This window comes from Rhineura floridana, chromosome 4, assembly GCF_030035675.1.
Source record: "Rhineura floridana isolate rRhiFlo1 chromosome 4, rRhiFlo1.hap2, whole genome shotgun sequence".
Taxonomy (NCBI): Eukaryota; Metazoa; Chordata; class Lepidosauria; order Squamata; family Rhineuridae; genus Rhineura; species Rhineura floridana.
This window is the reverse complement of record NC_084483.1, coordinates 208,293,638-208,313,767: the sequence shown is the minus strand read 5'-3', so window position 1 is coordinate 208,313,767 and position 20,130 is coordinate 208,293,638. Positions and strand designations below refer to the sequence as shown.

Here is a 20,130-nt window from a genome sequence, read left to right as displayed (position 1 = left end):
TAAACAGCCATCCTTTGAAATTCACACGTCTCTGAATTCTGAAGCAGTTCTCAAGCCCAGAAATGTATACAAAAACTCATATACTAGAGGAAAGTGTACATAAAAATGAATATATTAATGAAAATACAAAAAAGACATTATATTAAGGGAAACTGCTTTGTAAAAATATGTATATTAAGGAAAATTGCATGTAAAAATCTGTATATAACCAGACATTTGCAGTAAAATTCTGACAAGTCTATTGTGAAAGTGTGAACTAAACATTTTGTTGTTGTTATGTGCCTTCAAGTCGATTACGACTTATGGCAACCCTATGAATCAGCGGCCTCCAATAGTGAGACACTTTGACATCTAAGTGAAAGAGGTGATGGCCTCCTGCAGATACCATCTTATCAGGAGGTCAGTTCTGCACAACATAGGAAACGGACCTTTAGTGTGGCGGCACCTACCCTGTGGAATTCCCTCCTCTTAAATATTACACAGGTGCCATCTGTGTTATCTTTTCGGCACCTACTGAAGACCTTCCTCTTCCAACAAGTCTTTTAAGTTGAGACCTCATCCCAGTCTGTGTCTGTGCTGGAATTGCTCTTTAAGAAGTTTTTAAAGATTTTTTTTTTTAAGGATGTTTTGCAGATGTTTTGTTTTAAATATATTTTATGGCGTTTTTAGTGTTTTGTCCCTTGTTTGCTGCCCTGGGCTCCTTCTGGGAGGAAGGGTGGGATATTTATTAGATAACAACAACTAAAACTAAGTCTTACTCAGATATAGACCCTTTGAAATGAATGAACCTAATTTAGTCATGTCTTTTAACTTCAATGGGTCTATTTTGAGTAGCACTAGCATTGAATACCACCACAAGTTAGATTGGTAAGCCTGACCGTACCCCAGTCCAGAGGCAGTATATTACCTGCCTCTGGCCCACTAGCTACATCTTTAAAAGCTGAGGAAGCCTCTCCAAGTTACAACCCCTCCATGCGTGATCTGAACAAGTCTCAAAGTTCCTCCTCACATCCCATGGGTCCCACAGCAGAGGGAGCAGTCTAGATAATCCTCAACCACACAAAGGTGCCTCTGGGTGCTCACATCACCACTGGCTCTTGCTGTTCTTCTTTTTCCACAGTACACTACTGTGTACCAGCTGTGATTAACCTATTTAAACCAACTCCACCCATGCCAGTATCCCATCACGGCCCAAGTGCATATACAATAACTGGGGGGGGGGGGGAAACGACACTTGCCATCCACAACCAATTTCTTCTCTGCCCAGGAGCAACCTGTCTCATCTATACTGCCACCTCTAGGGCAGGAGTATGGGTGCTGCAGCGACAGGTGAGAAAGAGGCTGGAAAGGGGTCAGCAAGTGATTGTATACACAGGAGGGGCAGGATCTCTTCTCGACTGTCCCAGGGTGCAGGACACAGAATAATGGGCTCAAGTTACAGGACGGCAGATTTTGGCTGAACATCAGGGACAGCGGTATGACAATGGAACCAATGACCTAGGGAGGTGGTGGGCTCTCCAATACTGGAGGCCTTCAAGAGGCAGCTGGACAGCCACCTGTCAGGTATGCTTTAATTTGGATTCATGCATTGATCAGGGGGTTGGACTCGATGGCCTTATAGGCCCCTTTCAACTCTACTATTCTATGATAACTCCATATGGCCCACTTCGAGTGGCCAGCATTCAAATGCTATTTGTATCTATATGCTCCTGTGTTGCCACATCTCCCTCCAGGGTGTGTGCAACACTGCTCCCCCATGCCCCTACTGGCTGCAGCAAAAAGTGAGCATGCTTCTCAGGAGCATTTGGCTGGCTACTGTTGGAAACTGAAAACTATTGGAAACTGAGCGCTGGACTAGATGGACTGAATCCGTGATTTGTTTATTTATTTATTTAAGACACATAAACTGCTTTACATTTTAAAAAATCCAAAGCTATCTATAAAAGCAGTAAAACATTTGATAAATAAATAAAAAAAATCAAACCAAAATACAGAAATTCAACAATCCGGTTTTTAACATACACCCAAACCATAATATAGTTGGTGCATGCCTTATTTCTGAGGGGGAGTGTTCCATATGGTGGATGCTACCACCATGATCTCTGGAGTTTAATAAGGAACAATATTTTTTGTATGCATGTATAAAGAAAGATAGGGAGGAAATACAATTGTTGCAAATGTCTTTGCCATCAGACTCCAAAATTCAACAGACTTTCTGTTGTCATTCCTAGGCTATCAGAAATTAGGACTGTGGTGACTTTTTCTTCCATGGTGCTGCTGTTAAAAGCAGAGTTGCTTCAGTCCTCCCCATTATTGTTGGTGGACTCTGTTGGTGGAGGGGGTCCTACTGCAGGAAAAAGTACAGTAAGCTAGTTGCAAGGATGCACATTTCAAACTCATTAACCCTACTTACTAATTAGTCAAAGACAACAAAATGTTTAGTGACAAACAATGCACTTCGACATGGTGCACATTGACAATCTTTGCTTAAGGAGAAAGCTATCTCTGTACAAAGAAAAAAACTGGCTTTGTGTGGAGATTTGGAATGTGAGGTTGACTTTTTCTAGCCATGGGGATGACAAATCATGCTTGATATTAATTCCAACACTTTAAAATTGCTCTCTTGTGGCCTTTTTAAAGGACTGAACCTTAAAATAATCAGATCTTTAAAAAATAATACTATCCAGAATTTATATTCTTGTCTCTACAGCAAACTGCTATTCTCTCAAGCTGTTCAAGTGTGTTGAAGTTTCTGAAAGCTGACCTAATTTACATTAGTAGCCTTTGTCTGCAACTTTTTGTTGCGCAGTCCTACAATAGAAAGTTTTCTCCAAGCCCCAAATGCATAGCATAAGCTTTATGAATATGTGTAGTTTTTCAGAGCTACCTTCTAGGTGTTCTGTGTTCCCCCAATTCTCTGTGAGATAATGGTGACAAAGTGAGGTGGAATCCATGCTTACTCCTTAAGGTATTTATTTACCTGTTCTGAAATAATGGTGTAATGTGAGGAGTGAATCTCAGCTGGGAAGTAGAGAAAAACAAAAATGGTTATTCAAAATAGTGTAATGAGAGCATAGCACAGTCAACACACACACACACACAGCTCCTTCAGATTACCTGTTCATTCAGGATTCATCCCAATTTGCTTATACCAAGCTTTCATAGAGGTTAAACTATGTCCAGTCTTTATTGAACATTTGTTCTGGTTTATTTATGGGACGGTCTTATTTATTTATTTATTTATTAAATTTATATCCCGCCCTTCCTCCCAGAAACCAGGGTGGCAAACAAAAGCACTAAAAACATGCTAAAACATCTTAAAAACAAGACTTTAAAACACATTAAAACAAAACATCTTTAAAGATATCTTCAAAAAAAGTTTAAATAACATCTTAAAAAGTAATTCCAACACAGACACAGAGTGGGATGAGGTCTCTACAACAGTAGTCAGACTATCCTGGTCCAGAAATGGCGACAACAGTCTTACCAGCCAAAGCTGGTAGAAGGCACTCCTAGCCACTGAGGTCACCTGGGCCTCTAGCGACAAAGATGGATATGGAGCACCCGCAGACTATGAACCTGCTCTTTCAAAGGGGGTACAACCCCATGCAAAGCAAGCAATTGACCAATTATCTGAACTTGGGAACCACCTACCCACAGCGCTTCCATCTTGCTAGGATTCAAACTCAATTTATTGGCCCTCATCCAGCCCACCACCAAGTCCAGGCACTATTCCAGAACTTGCACGGCCTCTCCTGATCCAGATGTTAGAAAGAAATAGAGCTGGGTATCATCAGCATACTGCTGACACCTTGCCCAAATCTCCTGATGACTGATCCCAAGGGCTTCATATAGATGTTAAACAGCATGAGGGACAAGGTGGTACCCTGAGGTACCCCACAGCACAACTGCCAGGGGGCCGAAAGACAATCAACCAATGCAATTCTGTGAAGATGACCCTGGAGATAGGATTGGAACCACTGTAAAACTGTGCCTCCAATACCCATCTCTCCAAGTCAGCCCAGAAGGATACCATGATCAATGATATCAAGCTGCTGAGAGATCAAGTAAGAGTAACAGGGTCGCACTCCCCCTGTCCTTCTCCCAATAAAGGTCATCCATCAGGGCAACCAAGGTCGATTCAGTCCCATTACCAGTCCTGAACCCAGACTGGAATGGGTCAAGATAATCTGTTTCATCCAAGAGTACTTGCAATTGCTGCGCCACAACCCTCTCAATCACCTTCCCTAAGAAGGGGGTATTTGTGACTCGTCAGTAGTTGTCACAAACCAATGTTCAGGGTGGGCTCTTTCAGGAGAGGTTGAATCACTGCCTCTTTCAGGGCAGCTGGAACCACTCCCTCCCACAATGATGCATTGTCCACAGCCTGGATCCACTCGGTCAAACCCCCTTGGCAAGCTTTCATAAGCCAAGAAGGGCAAGGGTCAAGAGGACACGTTGCTGGCTGCATCATCACAAGCACCTTGTCTATGTCATTAGGCCGCATCAACTGAAACCGTTCCCAAGAAGTTGCAGCAAACATTGCACTGGACACCTCACTGGAGACTACAGTAAATGTGGATGAGGCATCAAGACTGCTACAGAGGCGAGCAACTTTAACTTCAAAGTGCCTTGCAAACAATTCACAGTGGGCCTCCGAAGGGTCTAAGACTCCATTTCCTGGAGTTGATGTCAACAGACCCCTGACAATATGGAAAAGCTCCACCGGACAGCTACTTGAGGATGCGATGGAGGCAGAGAAGTGGGCCTTCTTCCCTGTCCTTACCTCCACACAGTAGGCACAGTTATGTTTTACTCATGCCTGATCAGCCTCACAGCATGTCTTTCGCCTCTTGTGCTCTAGCTGTCGTCCAGCCTGTTTCATTGCCCTTAGTTCACTGGTGTACCAAAGTACAAACCAGGCTCCACAGTGCTGGAGAGGGCACTCAGGTCAACTGTGTCAAGAGCCCGACACGCCTCGCTGTTCCACAGCATGACAAGGGCTTCAACTGGGTCACCTGCTCTATGTACTGGGAACTCCCCTAGGGCATTCAGGAATCTTATGGATTCCATTTGTCTCTGGGGGCGGACCATCTCAATCTGTCCATCACCCCTGCAGGGAAGGATCAGAGCCATAAGTCTAAACTTCACCAAGAAGTGATCTGACCATGACAATGGGGTGACATCCATCCCCCCTATCTCCAGACCATCCCTGCCTCCATGTGGAGCAAAAACCAAGTCGAGGGTGTGCCCTGCCCTATGTGTCGGGCCGGTGACAACTTGAGACAGCCCCATGGTCATCATGGAGGCCATGAAGTCCTGAGCCGGAACACTAGAGGCAGCCTCAGCATGGACATTGAAATCACCCAGCGCTATCGTTCTGGGCTCCTCCAACACCACAGCCGAGATGACCTCCACCAGCTCAGTCAGAGAAGCTGCCAGCCAGCAGGGTGCATGGTACACCAGCAGCAACCCTAGTTTACTGTGTCCTTGGCCTGACACCAGGTGCAGGCTCTCACAGCCAGCTCCAAGACAGAGTGGTTTCCTGGTGACAGATGGAAGTTCTGTAGACCACAGCAATTCCTCCCCTCCATCCCTTCAGCCTGTGCTGGTGTTGCACCAAGGATCCACGTGGGCAAAGCTGGGTCAGATCAACTCTTCCCAGCTCACTCACCCAGGTCTTGGTAATGCACGCCAAATCGGCACCTTCATCCATGATCAAATCATGGATGAGTGTAGTCTTATTGCACCAATCTGGTGTTAAACAACAACACACACAGGTCAGTGGGCACAGCAGATGAGCAATGAGGAACCCATCCATGAAAGGAGTGGGAGCAAAGAACAAGGCATAGATAGCCTTGCCCTCGTCTTCTATGGTAGTTCACCACCTCCCCGTGGCTATACTTCTCTCTACTTGTGATCACTGAAATTGGGGTGGCATCACCCATGTTTCTCCTAACTAAGACTCCTCCTAAACACCTCATATGGACCCAACAAGAGCACACCAACAAAACCTACCTGAACCAGTTATCCCAGTAGGCCTCTGAGAGAATTGGGAACAGTCAGACCCACTCCATATCTTTTACACAGGGCACATCTACTCCCTCGTCTCACACAGGGAGGGCCAGCCTTCTGCCAGTTGCAGACTCTCACTCTGAAGGCATTTGGCAACTTTCTCCTATCATTCAGTTCACTGCACAGGCTCTCACCCTGTGCAGGAACTACACATGTGCCATATGCCCTCCCCACTACCAATCTCCTCTAGATTGGTTTTTTAAAAAATAGAAGAGGGTAGCACCCTTGCCCTCAGGACTCCCTAAGGGACTCCCCGAGGGATAACTCCCTTTGGTGTCACCCCTTTGGTGGTGAACCCGCCGGCGGTAGACCCGCCTCCCAAGGGCAGCCAGGCGTTTATGCCTCCTGAGTCAGCCAGGAGGTGATGCAAGAGGCTGCATGATTAACTGCAGCCTCTCTCTGGAGCCAGAGTCAGGCAGGAGGTTCCTGTCCTTGCAGTACTCACCAGGGACTTCAGCTATCTCAGGAGAGAGCAACCCAGAGGAGTGAGCAGGCTACTTGAGGATGTGATGGTGGCAGAGAAGTGGGTCTTCTTTGCTGCCTTCACCGCCACACAGTAGGCACAGTTATGATGTTTTACTTGTGTCCGATCACCCCCACAACACGCCTTTCGCCACGTGTGCTCTAGCCGTCATCCAGCCTGTTTCTTTGCCTTTAATTCACTGGTGTACCAAGGTACAAAGTGGGCTCCACAATGCCGGAGACAGCTCTCAGAGGCAACTGTGTTAAGAGCCAGATGTGTCAAATGACAATGAACATTCATCCTGCATTTATTCTGTCTGTTAATCATTGGTTCATCTCACACTTTTCAATGCATTTCCCCATCATTTTCCAAAGTGCAAAAAGTCTATTTTTTTATGTGGATTTGTTGTGCTGGAGCTTAATGCAACAGAACACTTTAATCCACATTAACTGTACAAACCTATTTCCCTCCCAGAAATTACTGATAGTCTGGAGGCACCCTCCCTCTCACCTGTATGGGGTGCAACCTCTCGATGCTGTGACATTCTGGCATGCGATCCCCTTCCACCTGATCTGAGGGTCAAAAGCAATAAGGAATTGAACACTGATATGGACAGGGTAAACCATTTTACCCCAGTTTCTTGGACTGCATTCTGAAGAGCTAAGAACGTACCTAGTCAACTCTAAATTCTGTTACAATGTGGCATGATCTGCAAAGTTACGCATGGAGACAGAAGAGGTAAAATTTGAAATAAAGGATGTTCTAGATAGCAGTAGGTTGTCACCTACTCACCAGTGAAAATGCTGAAGCTTGGGGTTTCCTGTTGGCACCTGTTGTTGCCACTCTGACTTTGTCTCACCATGGTGGGGGGTGGGGCGACAACATTGAAGCCTGGCGTGTGGGAAGAGGAGGAAGTACCCCTGAAAGTGAATAGCAGCAGAGAGACCATAGCTCAGTGGTACAGCCCATGCTTTGAATGCAGGTGGTCCTATGTTCCATCTCCCCAAACGAGAAAAGCCTCTCCCTAAGACCTTGTAGAGTGTTGTCAGTCAGAGTGGATAACATTGTGCTAGACTAAAATGATCAAGGGTCTAACTCAATATAAGACAGTTTCTTATGTTTATATGACAATGAGAAGTGAAAAGTACAATAACAGACAGCTAAACAGACCTGCTTTATGATGATGAGATAGCAGCATCCTGGATGGAACAGCACACACCCCACCCTCAAACTCACCTGTAGATTAAACTGCTAGTGGATGCTGGAGAAGGAGTAGCTGGAAAATAGAATTATACCTAGTATGAATGACAGAGAATCTATGGGAAAGTGAAATGAGAAGAATACGGTTTAGCATGTGGGATCTCATCTTCAGTGTCTAATTTAGGGTGAAGAATATGGACAACAGGGATATAATTACACTGATGTAACAAAACAAAAAAACCCCATACACACATTTCCCAGCTTGGCTGAAAAGGTGGTGTCTTGAGCCAGGGAAGGCTGTGTCTCAAATCCTTGGGCAAGAAGAAAACTCTCCATTCTGGTTGTCGTAGCCCTGTGTTGTCACCCTTGTCGTTGACACTCATTGTAGCATTAAAACCTCCTTGAGTTAACTCCATGTTTTCTTACCATTAAAGGCAGCCGAGGTTGTCCTGCCATGAGTATCCTGCCAGGAGGCACCTGCAGCATGCTGGGAAAAACCAAGACATCTCCACTATGAGTCTTGAAAGAAGCATTAATATGCCCACTCCTATCTTTTCCTTGCCTCAGAAGAAGGAGGTGGTGGTGTGGAAACTCACTTGCCAGTTTGGTAGGTGACTGATTCTTGAGGAAATGGAATCCATGGAAGAGGAGCGGCTATGGGGCACAGAGGCACAAAAGATCAAGAGCTCCTTAGTGAGAACAGGAAGCTGAATAAACAAGCAGATTCAGTAGCCACAGAATCCAAATTCTGTGACTGGAATAAATCAATGTATGCATATTAAGGAAAATCCACATACTACATAAACTTGATTTGCATAGTTGCTGAATTTGGTCTGGGGGAGGTAAGGTGGTGGAGGGGTTGAAAAAGTTTTGATCAAACTTTGCTTTTGGGGAATAGAAAGCAGCAGCAGTGCTCACAGCTGGAAGCATTCTATGGCAGAATGCAAGCAGCAAAGGGAACCTATGTAAAGCAGGCCATCCCTGCACTGACTGGAACAATTCACCTCTTGAATGTATATTCTATTTTTCTTCCTCTACAGTTATATGGTTTCCAGAACTTTGTTTTTTTTCTTATGTGCCTCTGGAATTCTGAGCAAGCTCTCATATTGTCCCAGTATTCATCACACCCAAAGAATATTAAGTTCCTTTTGTGCCTACCTGACCACTTCGCTGGAGTGCTGGAAACTGGTCCGTGGTGTAACTGCAAAGTATGAGGTAGTGGGTTATTGTGAGGAACAAGATGAAGATTAATTTAGTGGTAACAACGAGTGCTTTGCATATAGATGATCCCAAGTTCAGTTCCTGACAACTCTGCTTAAAGAATAGCATGGAAAGAGGATCATCAGGCTCTGAAGCAGATTCTCTTTCGGGGCAAGATGCTACTATCCTAGAGGGATGTATTCTGTTGATCTGATAGTATAAGGCAGCTTCTTCTGTAGTCAAAAGGAAGGTATGAACATAGGAAGGTTCCTATACTGCAGGGGTGGGGACTTTGTTCCAGCCCCAGGGTTGCATTTCCTCATGGGCACCCTTCCAGGTGTGCATGCCAGTAGTACATGGGGCCAGGGGCAGAAGTGGGTAGAGAAACAGATGGAAATTTTACCTTTGTACAATACAAATCAGTTGTACAGTACACACACATCTTTCTGTCCTCCATTCAGGCAAGAAAAGGCACAATCACAGTTCAAGGGCACATTCAAGCCAGGCAAAAGCACTCAAGGAGGGCACAGGGCAGGACACCTGAAGGGTGTAGTCTGGGGATAGGGGTGTGAACTGGGAAGGGGTGTGGCCTAGGCAAAGTCCCATGGGCCAGACAAAGAGGCTCAGAAGGCCACATTTGGCCTATGGGCCTGAAGTTCCCTACCCCTGCTAAACTGAGTCAGGCCACTGGTCTATCTTGGTATAGCCAATGAGGTGCCCTCCTGATGTTGTTGGACTGCATCTTCAGTCACCTCTGATCATTGGTCATGCTGGTTGGGGCTGATGGGAACTGTAATCCAACAATATCTGGAAGACACCATGTTGGCTACCCCAATCGACACTGACAGACAGCAGCTCTCCAGCATTTGAGAAAAGGGGCCTCCTACATACCAAGGATTGAACCTGGGATTTTTTGCATTCAAAGCATATGCTCTACCATTGAACGATGACTCTTCCCCAAAAGGTATTCAATGCTTAAGGACAAAAAGAGGCATACACACTTGTAATCTGGTTTTCATACCTCAGTGTATGTTGACATATTTGCATCCCTCCATGAAAAGTATGCAGTATAGCGCATGTGCACATTTGCAAGCATACTTTCTCTTCCTCAGTGAAGGTTACATTTATTCATACATGTGCAAAGCTGTAACACATGCAGTTGTAACCCCCATGATTGGCTTGGTTTAGCCCTGTAGGGTAGAGTCACATAGCAGAGAGCTGGAAGGAGGGAAAGCTTGTTCTATTGGGATGCTAAGTAACAATTTTGGGCTCTTATTACTTTGCATCAATGTCCTTTACACTGTAAAATATAAGTTTGCCATTAACTGTGGCTGTCCTATCACTTGGGGACTAAAGCTCTGTGCAAAGAAGCAACTCTGAAGTGTTTAGCACCTTGGTGGACTAGAGAACATGTGTGGACTGGCTGACTTCAAAGTTTGTCAACAAGAATGGTTTAATTTTGTCTTTGGACTCAGAGGGACTATTGCATTGTTTATATTAAATAACCTATCCGTTTAGCTCTTTTTGAGCAGTTATATTGTTTTGTAAAATTGTTGTTATGTGCCTTCGAGTCGATTACAACTTATTATGACCCTATGAATCAGTGACCTCCAACAGCATGTATTATAAACTACCCTGTTCAGATCTTGTAACTTCAGGTCTGTGGCTTCCTTTATGGAATCAATCCAATTCAGGCAGGCTTATGGGGTGGGTTAGGTTTTATTATTATTGTTGAGATTTTTAATGTTTTAATGTATTTGTATGTTTTTGTTTTGTACATCGCCCAGAGTGGTTGGACAGCCAGCCAGATGAGCGACTAATAAATTTAATAAATAAATAAATTAATAAATAAAATCTTTAGTTTGGCCTTCCTCTTTTTCTACTCCCTTCTGTTTTTCCCAGCATTATTCTCTTTTCTAGTGAATCATGTCTTCTCATTATGATAACCTCAGTTTCATCATTTTAGCTTCTAGTGATAGTTCTGGTTTAATTCGTTCTGACACCCAATTATTTGTCTTTTTCACGGTCCATGGTATGCACAAAGCTCTCTTCCAACACAGTTCAAATGAGTTGATTTTTTTCTTATCCGCTTTTTTAACTGTCCAACGTTCACATCCATACATGGAGATCAGGAACACATGGTCTGAATGATCCTGACTTTACTGTTTAGTGATACATCTTTGCATTTGAGGATCTTTTCTAGTTCTCTCACAGCTGCCCTCCCCAGTCCTAGCCTTCTTCTGATTTCTTGACTATTGTCTCCATTTTGGTTAATGACTGTGCCGAGGTATTGATACTCCTTGACAAGTTCAATGTCCTCATTGTCAACTTTAAAGTTAGATAAATCTTCTGTTATTACTTTAGTCTTCTTGACATTCAGCTGTAGTCCTGCTTTTCTCTTTCACTTTCATCAGCTTTCGTTTCAAATCATAACTGGTTCTGCTAGTAGCATAGTATTGTCTGCATATTTTAAATTATTGATATTTCTCCCTCCAATTTTCACACCTCGTTCTTCTTGGTCCAATCCCGCTTTCCGTATGATATGTTCTGCGTATAGATTAAATAAATAGGGTGATAAAATACACCTGTCTCACACCCATTCCAATGGAGAACCAATCGGTTTCTCCATATTCTGTCCTTACAGTAGCCTCTTGTCCAGAGTATAGGTTGCGCATCAGAACAATCAGATGCTGTAGCACCCCCATTTCTTTTAAAGCATTCCATAGTTTTACACAATCAAAGGCTTTGCTGTAATCTATAAAGCACAGGGTGATTTCCTTCTGAAATTCCTTGGTCTGTTCCATTATCCTAATGTGATGCTGCGTTTAGAACTTGGGACACTATTGGTAGAAACGCGCGCTTGTACTCATAGGTTCAACCTTTGGTTGAAACTGCTGTTTGCTCCCCTAGGGCTTGCTCCACTAATTCTGATAGACACTTTTCAATCACGATGGCAAATTGCTGTAATTAATAAATTACATTTGATCGGTCTATCACAGTCGGTGGTAATAGGCCTGGGCTATAGCAAGGCCAAGGAAGTTATATGCCAACATCTTCATGACATTGAACTACAAAATAATCTGAGCTGTGTGGCGGCATATCCACCTTATCTGCTCAGTGTGAGCTCCTTAGCGCCTGCGGGCTATTTAACCAAATTGAGCATCACCAAGTATAGGAGATCATTCACATTGGCGCGTTTTAATGTACTCCCCTCAGCACTTTTGGAAGGAAGGTACAAGAAAATTCCTTTTACTGACCAGCTATGCCTCTGTGAAGCCGGTGTTGTGGAAACTATTGATCACGTTTTACTTCAGTGGTCGTTATATCTCGACCTCCTTGAACTTTTTATTACCCCATGTTTGGCTAAAATGCCGAGAGTCCCAGACACGCCATACATTCGTAGTCTACTTGAGGACCGATGTCACGAGGTTACAGAACTGGTAGCGAAATTTTGAGTAGCTGCCATTGCTCGCAGGAAGGTTTTAGTTAAATGATTTTAAAATATTTTCTTAGCTTATTGATGAGTTAAGTTTTATCTTGTAACTATAAACTACATGCAAATTGTTCTGTATTGTTCTGCTGGTCAACGACCGAAATAAATTGTTATTATTATCCAATGTATGTTTGCGATATGATCTCTGGTATCGCTTCCTTTTCAAAATCCAGCTTGGACATCTGGCATTTTTTGCTCCATATATGGTAAGAGCCTTTGTTGTAGAATCTTGAGCATTACTTTACCTGCATGGAATATTAAGGCAATAGTTCGATAATTACTGCATTCTCAGAGATCCCCTTTCTTTGGAATTGGGATGTATATTGAACGCTTCCAGTCTGTGGGCCATTGTTTAGTTTTCCATATTTCTTGACAGATTTTTGTTAAGAGCAGCTTCCACCACACATTCTAAAATTTCTGGTTCTTCATCATATGTTTTCTCCATGAATGAATCTGTCATCCTGTCATCTCTTTTACAGAGTTCTTCAGTGTATTGCTTCCATCTTCCTTTTATTTCATCTCAGTCAGTCACTGTGTTCCCCTGTTGATTATTCAACATCCCTACTCTTGGTTTAAATTTTCCTTTCATTTCTCTAATCTTTTGGAACAGGGCTCTTGTTCTACCTTTTTGGTTGTCCTCTTCTAGTTCTATACAGTAACTATTGTAATAGTTCTCTTTGTCCCTACGTACTAGTCGCTGTATTGTTGCATTTAAGGTTCTGACCGTGTTTCTATCTATCTATCTATCTATCTATCTATCTATCTATCTATCTATCTATCTATCTATCTATCTATCTATCTATCTATCTATCTATCTATCTATCTATCTATCTATCTATCTATCTATCTATCTATCTATCTATCTATCTATCTATCTATCTATCTATCTACCACCCCATAGCCGAAGCTCTCTCCTTTTGCTTTTGCTTTCCTTCTCTCTTTAACCATTTTAAGAGTTTTGTCAGTCATCCATTGAGGTCTTTCTCTTTTTAATTAGAGGTATTGCCTTTTTGCATTCTTCCCTGATAATGTCTCCGACTTCAATCTATAGTTCTTCTAGTTCTCTACCAACTTAGTTTAAAGCCTCGTATCTGTTCCTTACAGTAGGGCCCCACTCATACGGCAGGTTATGTTCCGGACCCCTGCTGTAAAGCAAAAACTGCTGTAAAGTGGAACCCATTGAATAGAATGGCGCGCGATGCCCGAAAACCGCCGTAAAAGCAGAACAAGTGCCGTATGAGTGGGGCTTTAGTCTAATTGCGTCTAATTGAGACCGCTATATTAGCGAATCGCTGTAAACCGGGGCCCTACCGTATTTGATCTTTATATTCTTCTGGGATACGGTTTAAATTGTATTTTGGCATTATGATTGCTTTGTTCTTCTTCTTTAGCTTTTCTCTGATTTTCGATACGACCAGTTCATGATCTGTACCTCAGTCTGCTCCTGGTCTTGTTTTTGCAGAAAGTATGGAACTTCTCCATCTTCTGCTACCAATTATATAATTAATTTGATTCCTATATTGACCGTTTGGTGATGTCCACATGTACAGTCATCTTTTGAGTTGTTCAAAAAATGTGTTTGCATCAAACAAATTATTGGCTTCACAGAATTCAACAAGTCTTTCTTCTGCTTCATTTTTATATCCTAAGCCCCATTTCCCCACAATTTCTGATTCTTCTCTGTTCCCTTCTTTTGCATTCCAGTCCCCCATGATTATCAGCACATCTTGTTTTGGTGTGTGTTTGCAAGTTTTGTTCTACTTAAGCCCCATAGGACTCACCCAGGCAAACGTTATACACTCACATGTTCATCCACAAGAAGATATGCTGCCAAATTCACATTTGCCCCAAAGCTTCAAATGGAGATCTACTGAGATGGGGCCCATCTTCCTACCTGCCTGTAAAGGGGGTGTGATGGCAACCAGCCTTGGTGTGCTGTTTCTACAACAAAGTAAAAAGAATTTTGTTCAGTCAAGGTGGAAACGTTGCTTCTCTTGCTTCAGATGTCAAGTGTGGGCCTGAAACCCAGCATACTTGTTCTGGTATGAAAAGTCTCTACTGCAGGGGTGAGGAACCTTTTTCAGCATGAGGACCACATTCCTGTAGTGGGCAGGGGCAAAAGTGGGTGGAGCAACAGGTATGAGTCTTATTTTTGTACAGTAAAAGTCAGAAGCCACTAAATATGCACACATATCTGTCCTCCATTCAGGCAAGCGGCATTATCATAGTTCATGGTCACATCCCAGCCAGACAAATGCACTCAAGGAAAGCACAGAGCAGGGTATTGAGGAGTATGACCTGGGAAGAGGGGGTGTGGCCTAGGAAGAGTCCTAGAGAGCTGCATTCAGCCCCCAAGCCTGAGATTCTCCTCTCATGCTCTACTGCCTACATTTCATGTGTTGCAACTCCTGGCAAATGTCCAAAAAAGCAGAACAGAAACACTGACCTGCTACTCTGGAGATGATGTGGAGAATCCTGTAGAGAGAAAGTGGAGAATTTGCCCATACACACAAGCAGGAAAGATGGTTTATGTTTCACTCTCTTCCAGCAGCAGGGGTCAGGAAGCAAATCACATAGATTTGGGTTTATTTCTAAGAAATACCTCTTACCTTCAAGAAGCTGAGGTTCTTCTTCAGTTCCCTGTTCTCCTTCCGTAGTGCCTGTAGCTCCCTAAGCAGTTAACACACAAAATAGGTGGCTTGGCAAAGCAGTTAGCAATATCCCTAGCATCTTTTTCTTTCATTCCCAACCTTGAACCTTTAATCACTATTGCCAATAATTTAAGTACTGACAGAAAGGAACAGCTCTAGAGTCATAACAACTTCTGTCCTAACTTTTTTTTTTTAAGATAAATTTAAAATTAGGAAGAAGCCAATCTATTGACTAATGTTAAATGTTAGCATTACCATGAGGGCTTGCCACACACCTTATCAATTGCCCCTGTCCCCCAAACAGAAAAGAACTACTTTCTCTCAGAGTAAAATAAAACAATAATTTTGGGATATTTCCTATGGCTTTACAGACACGAGTCTTCTTTCAGAGGGGAGAGAAAAGGGAAGGACACTTGTAGATGAAGTGTGTGAACAGTGCAGATACAGGGTAGGCCTTCTTGAATAACTCTACAGACATGACTAACACTGTTTGCCTTTTTCCCCCTATGAATGCAATCTGCATGGCTCACTTTTCCTGGGTCGTTAGTTTTTGCTGAGCTTGCTGCAGGGCTCCTTCAGCCTTTGAAGCATTGTATTTGTAAAAAGAGGCCAACAGTTCCATCTGGCCTTTCTGGAAAGTCCATACCTAAGAAGAGAACCAAGGGGAATGGGTTATGGGAATTTGTTAATATTGATTTTCACTAGATTTGGGGGCTATTGCCTGCTTAGGGAAATGAAGAATGGCTTTTGCCATTCTAGAGATATGACCACTCACTTCATTCATACAAACGAAACATTAAAGGTTTCTCTCTCACCTGCACAATGATGCTGTTACTGTCTAACAACAGGGACCATTCCCAGTGCCAGAAAAAATATACCAGATGCCCAGCCCAGCCCAGCTCAGGCCACACACACGTACATCTCTTCCTCTCTTTCACAAACCACATATAAACAGAACACATATTCATATCTCCATCCCTCTTGTCTCTCTTTCTGTTTCACACACACTTCTCCCTATCACAGACACATGCATACATATTGTTATGGGTTTGGGGGTTGAGATAGATGATTTCTTTGGGTCCCCTTCAAACTTGTGAACTTGTATCTGAAGTTGGGATATGCAAGCAAGAAACCTGCTCTACTGGTCAAACTAGTCTCCTTTGTTAATCTAATAGAGTGGCCAGGTGAGCTAATGGGTCTACCAAGTGCCCATTAACAGGTGAATAGACAAGATCTGAACAGAGTGGTTCATGACAGATGCTCTTGGAGGTCACTGATTCATAGGGTCGCCATAAGTAGTTGACTTGGAGGCACATAACAACAACAACAAAGGTTTTGGGCAGAGAGATCCTGTTGTTACTGGAACTCTTTTCAGGAGAGAGGCCCTTCTGCCCCCCCTCCCCATCCAAGAGCCGAAGAGAGGCTTGTGTTTTAAGTCTAGCCTAGTGAAGCTGGGAGAGCCAGTGTGGTGTAGTGGTTAAGGTGTTGGACTATGACCTGGGAGACCAGGGTTCGAATCCCCACACAGCCATGAAGCTCCCTGGGTGACCTTGGGCCAGTCACTGCCTCTCAGCCTCATGAAAACCCTATTCATAGGGTCGCTCAGGCTGTGAATGTGTGAAAATAAACCACATATCATCAAGACACCAGTCTCCACTGACCTTCTTTCCAAGAAAACCAAACCATGGGTAAGCGCAGGAACCCATGGAAGTCTCACACTACTTGGAGATTGGGGTGGCACACAATATGTTCCCCTTCCACCTCTCTCTCTCTCTCTCTCTCTCTCTCTCTCTCTCTCACACACACACACACACACACACACACACACACAGGTGCCCACAGGAATTGTTTTGGGGGAAGCAAAATAAAACACTAAAAGGGGGGAGCAGGCTAATTTGTCACAAAAGGTGAGAATGGTGTTAGTATGTTTTGCCTTATATCTCAAGTTCTAAAAATGCAAGGAATGTACTTTGTTAAAAAGAAAATAAAGCTCGGAATCTGGAGATTATTGTTCATCCTGAAGCCCCAGAGGAGATGACAGTTTCCCAGTCATGGAGACTGATGGCACTCTAGCTGCACCCTGGGTCCTGTGCCATCTGGGGAAGGGAGATCTGATCAAACAGAATGTCCCCTTCTGTACACCTACCCTTCCCAGCTCAGAATCTGCTGCCACCAGGTGACTGGGTTATTTTTCTGCAAGGCTCCAATCACCAATCAGCCTAAAATCTCCCCCTTGTGTGTCCTTTAGAACAATTCAAAATAGCATGTGATTTGGCTTCAGACTTTGGTAAATAAATGGAACCACAAGAGTTTAATGAAGCAAAGTTAAAAGATAGCTATAAGATAAAGAAAATGATTTTAGAAAGAAAATGCTTAACAAGGAAAGGTTACTAGCATACAAGCAACTTCCCCATGGAGCAAAAGATCAGTCAAAATAAACACTGAGTTTAAATGCAAACCACTTCCCCTAAGTCTAATTACAACCCTAAAGACAATGACTTTGAATTGTACTGGGAAACTTGTTGATCTTCACCATGTCCAGCTCCTTCTCAGTTTAGCCATATAATATGCCCCCCTCCAGAGAAGTTTGTTTTCTGAGATCATGCTACAAACAATGCCTATGTGACAACCATCACAATGAAACTTACCTTCCCCTTTGATCTCTGCTGGACAGGTCAGACTTAACAAGTCAACCTCGTATCCCCAAACAAATGTACATCCAAGAATTATATTTAATACAGTTCAGTTTAAAACACTTCCTTCACAGAGACATATGACATGGATAGGCCAAACTTTCTTTTGAAGTACAGGGACATATAAGCTCCAGTTGCTTATCCAGGCCTCTTATGGAGCTCTGTGTTGAACTTCTGAATAAAGAACTGGGAACAAATTTCAGAATCAAGGCTATCATTAGTCTTACCTGAGAAATATGGGCAATATAGCCAAGTGCAATTTCAATACAGCTTTTGAAAAACTTTTTTTCTTCTGGGGGCATCTGTGGGTTAGAAGAACAAACACAGAAAAAAAAAATAAGGGATGAGGGACAAGCCCCATTAAATCTCCTGTAGAGGCTGATGAATTTGAGACATTCAAGGCTTTAGTTGGCACTGTAACTGAAAAGAGACCTAGTCCCAAAACCATGAACTTCAACCACAATCTGCGCTCGACATCTAAGGCCCTCCTCCGAGTTCCATCCCATCGAGAAGCTCGGAGGGTAGTGACCAGGGCCTTCTCGGTGGTGGCCCCCGAATTGTGGAATAGTCTCCCCGATGAGGTACGCCTGGCGCCAACGCTGCTATCTTTTCGGCGCCAGGTGAAAACCTTTTTATTCTCCCAGGCATTTTAAAATGTATTTTAATAATTGTTTTTATAGTGTATTTTAAACAGTATCTTATTATTCTTATATTTTGATGTTGCTTGGTTTTTGTTGCTTGTTGTTTTGATTTTTGATTCTATTTACTGTATTTATATATCTTCCTTGTTTTATCTTTTATGTACACCGCCCAGAGAGCCTTTTTGGCTTAGGGCGGTATATAAATAAAATAAAATAAATAAATATAAACAAATAAATAATTAAATAAATAATCTTGCCTCTGCCCTTGTTCCTGAGCCATTAACATGGAAATAATTATTCCACCTGTTATGAGAATGAGTAACAACAATTCTATAGAATGCAAATTGTAATACAATGCAATATAAGAAATAAAAGAAGCAATAAATATACAATTAAAAACAATATGGCATCTCGCACAACACATTACAATAGGGGGAAAAGTTATTAAATGGTACATCAGGACAATCAGCAACTTTCAAGTGGTCAGTGGGAAGGAAAAATAGTTTGGGAACCACCGTGTTAAAGATTTCTGGATCTGGGGAGGCCCTCTTAAGGCGGGAACGCACCACCATCTTCTTCTTCAAAGGAAGAAGGTAATTCACAACTTACACTGTCATTGAGAAGCAAATATTTGCTGCTTGTTCCACAAGATGGGCATTTATCTGTCAGGATTAAAATGTAAAAAGTTAGTATATGTATTGAAAAATACTACAAATAACATTAACTGTTCTAAAAGCAGAAGATAAACCAGTCCTTTGAAATCATGAGACAGTCTTCAAAATCCTTAGGTTGTCTTAAAATTGTTCTGCTTATTAAAATAGTCCATTTAAGGAATTTATTGACAATTTTAAAAATGAATTATTTCTGACCTCTTGGCTTTTGATTAGCCAAGGGGTTAAGATTCTAGCATTTTTTAATGTTATCATAAGTCTGCGGAATGGAGCTGGGGACTTAAACAGCACAAACACTAGCAATGTACGGTACTTATGTGCAAGCATGTACAGGAGGCTGAAATGAAGGTTTATTGCACATCTGTAGAAGGTGATTTATTGAATGTCAATCAAAGGGTCCTGTGTCACCTTACAGACTATATATTATTTATTATGGAGTGTTTGAATGTCATATCCTAGATACAGTACAAATGATGTGTTGGTGCTCTTACCTGAGCCAGCACATGTTTTGCAAAATATGTGTCCGCAACTGGTGACACAAAAATCAGATCCATCCTGTCTGAAGCACTGGTTACAATGAAACCAATCCATGTTGCAAAATGGGAGAGCTGAGGTAGAGTTCCCACTGAGCTCCTGTCAGGAAAAGTGTTCAATAGAACTATGAGGATGGAGGCATGGCGTTGTGCTGGAATAAAGGGAGTTGGGAAAGGATAGATGGATGTGTGATATGCATATTTTAAGATAGGACAGTTTATAATTGGAATATTTCTCCATGGTGGATAGAGTGAAAGCATGGAAAGGGATGTCCATATCAATAACTGTACTGCTGGTGTTATTATATACCCAGTTCTTCACAATTAATTAAATAACTGAGGTCACTTGTAGATGACCTGTTAAATGAGCATTCATCCTCATTTGTTTATACAAAGTTTGCAGAGAGGTTCTGTGACACTATTTATTCAGCATTAATTCTAATTTGTTTGAATGGAGGTTACACAATGTTGCAAAAAGCAATTGTTATCTCATACTTTCCAGTGCATTTT

The 20,130-nt window shown here is 42.6% G+C and overlaps 1 protein-coding gene across 1 annotated transcript; it reads right to left on the bottom strand.

Annotated features, from left to right (window-relative positions):
- Positions 1-2,890: 2,890 nt before the first annotated feature.
- LOC133384227 (RING finger protein 212B-like) lies at positions 2,891-19,678 on the bottom strand. Its single transcript, XM_061626141.1, has 14 exons — positions 19,579-19,678; positions 19,026-19,078; positions 18,003-18,077; positions 15,613-15,728; positions 15,041-15,101; positions 14,878-14,906; positions 14,326-14,372; positions 8,897-8,939; positions 8,335-8,392; positions 8,165-8,225; positions 7,775-7,814; positions 7,331-7,458; positions 7,049-7,110; positions 2,891-2,917 (listed from the first exon to the last, which is right to left on the bottom strand). Exons 1-14 carry the CDS (start codon positions 19,676-19,678, stop codon positions 2,891-2,893), a joined length of 900 nt encoding a protein of 299 aa, XP_061482125.1.
- Between the last annotated feature and the right edge of the window lie 452 nt (positions 19,679-20,130).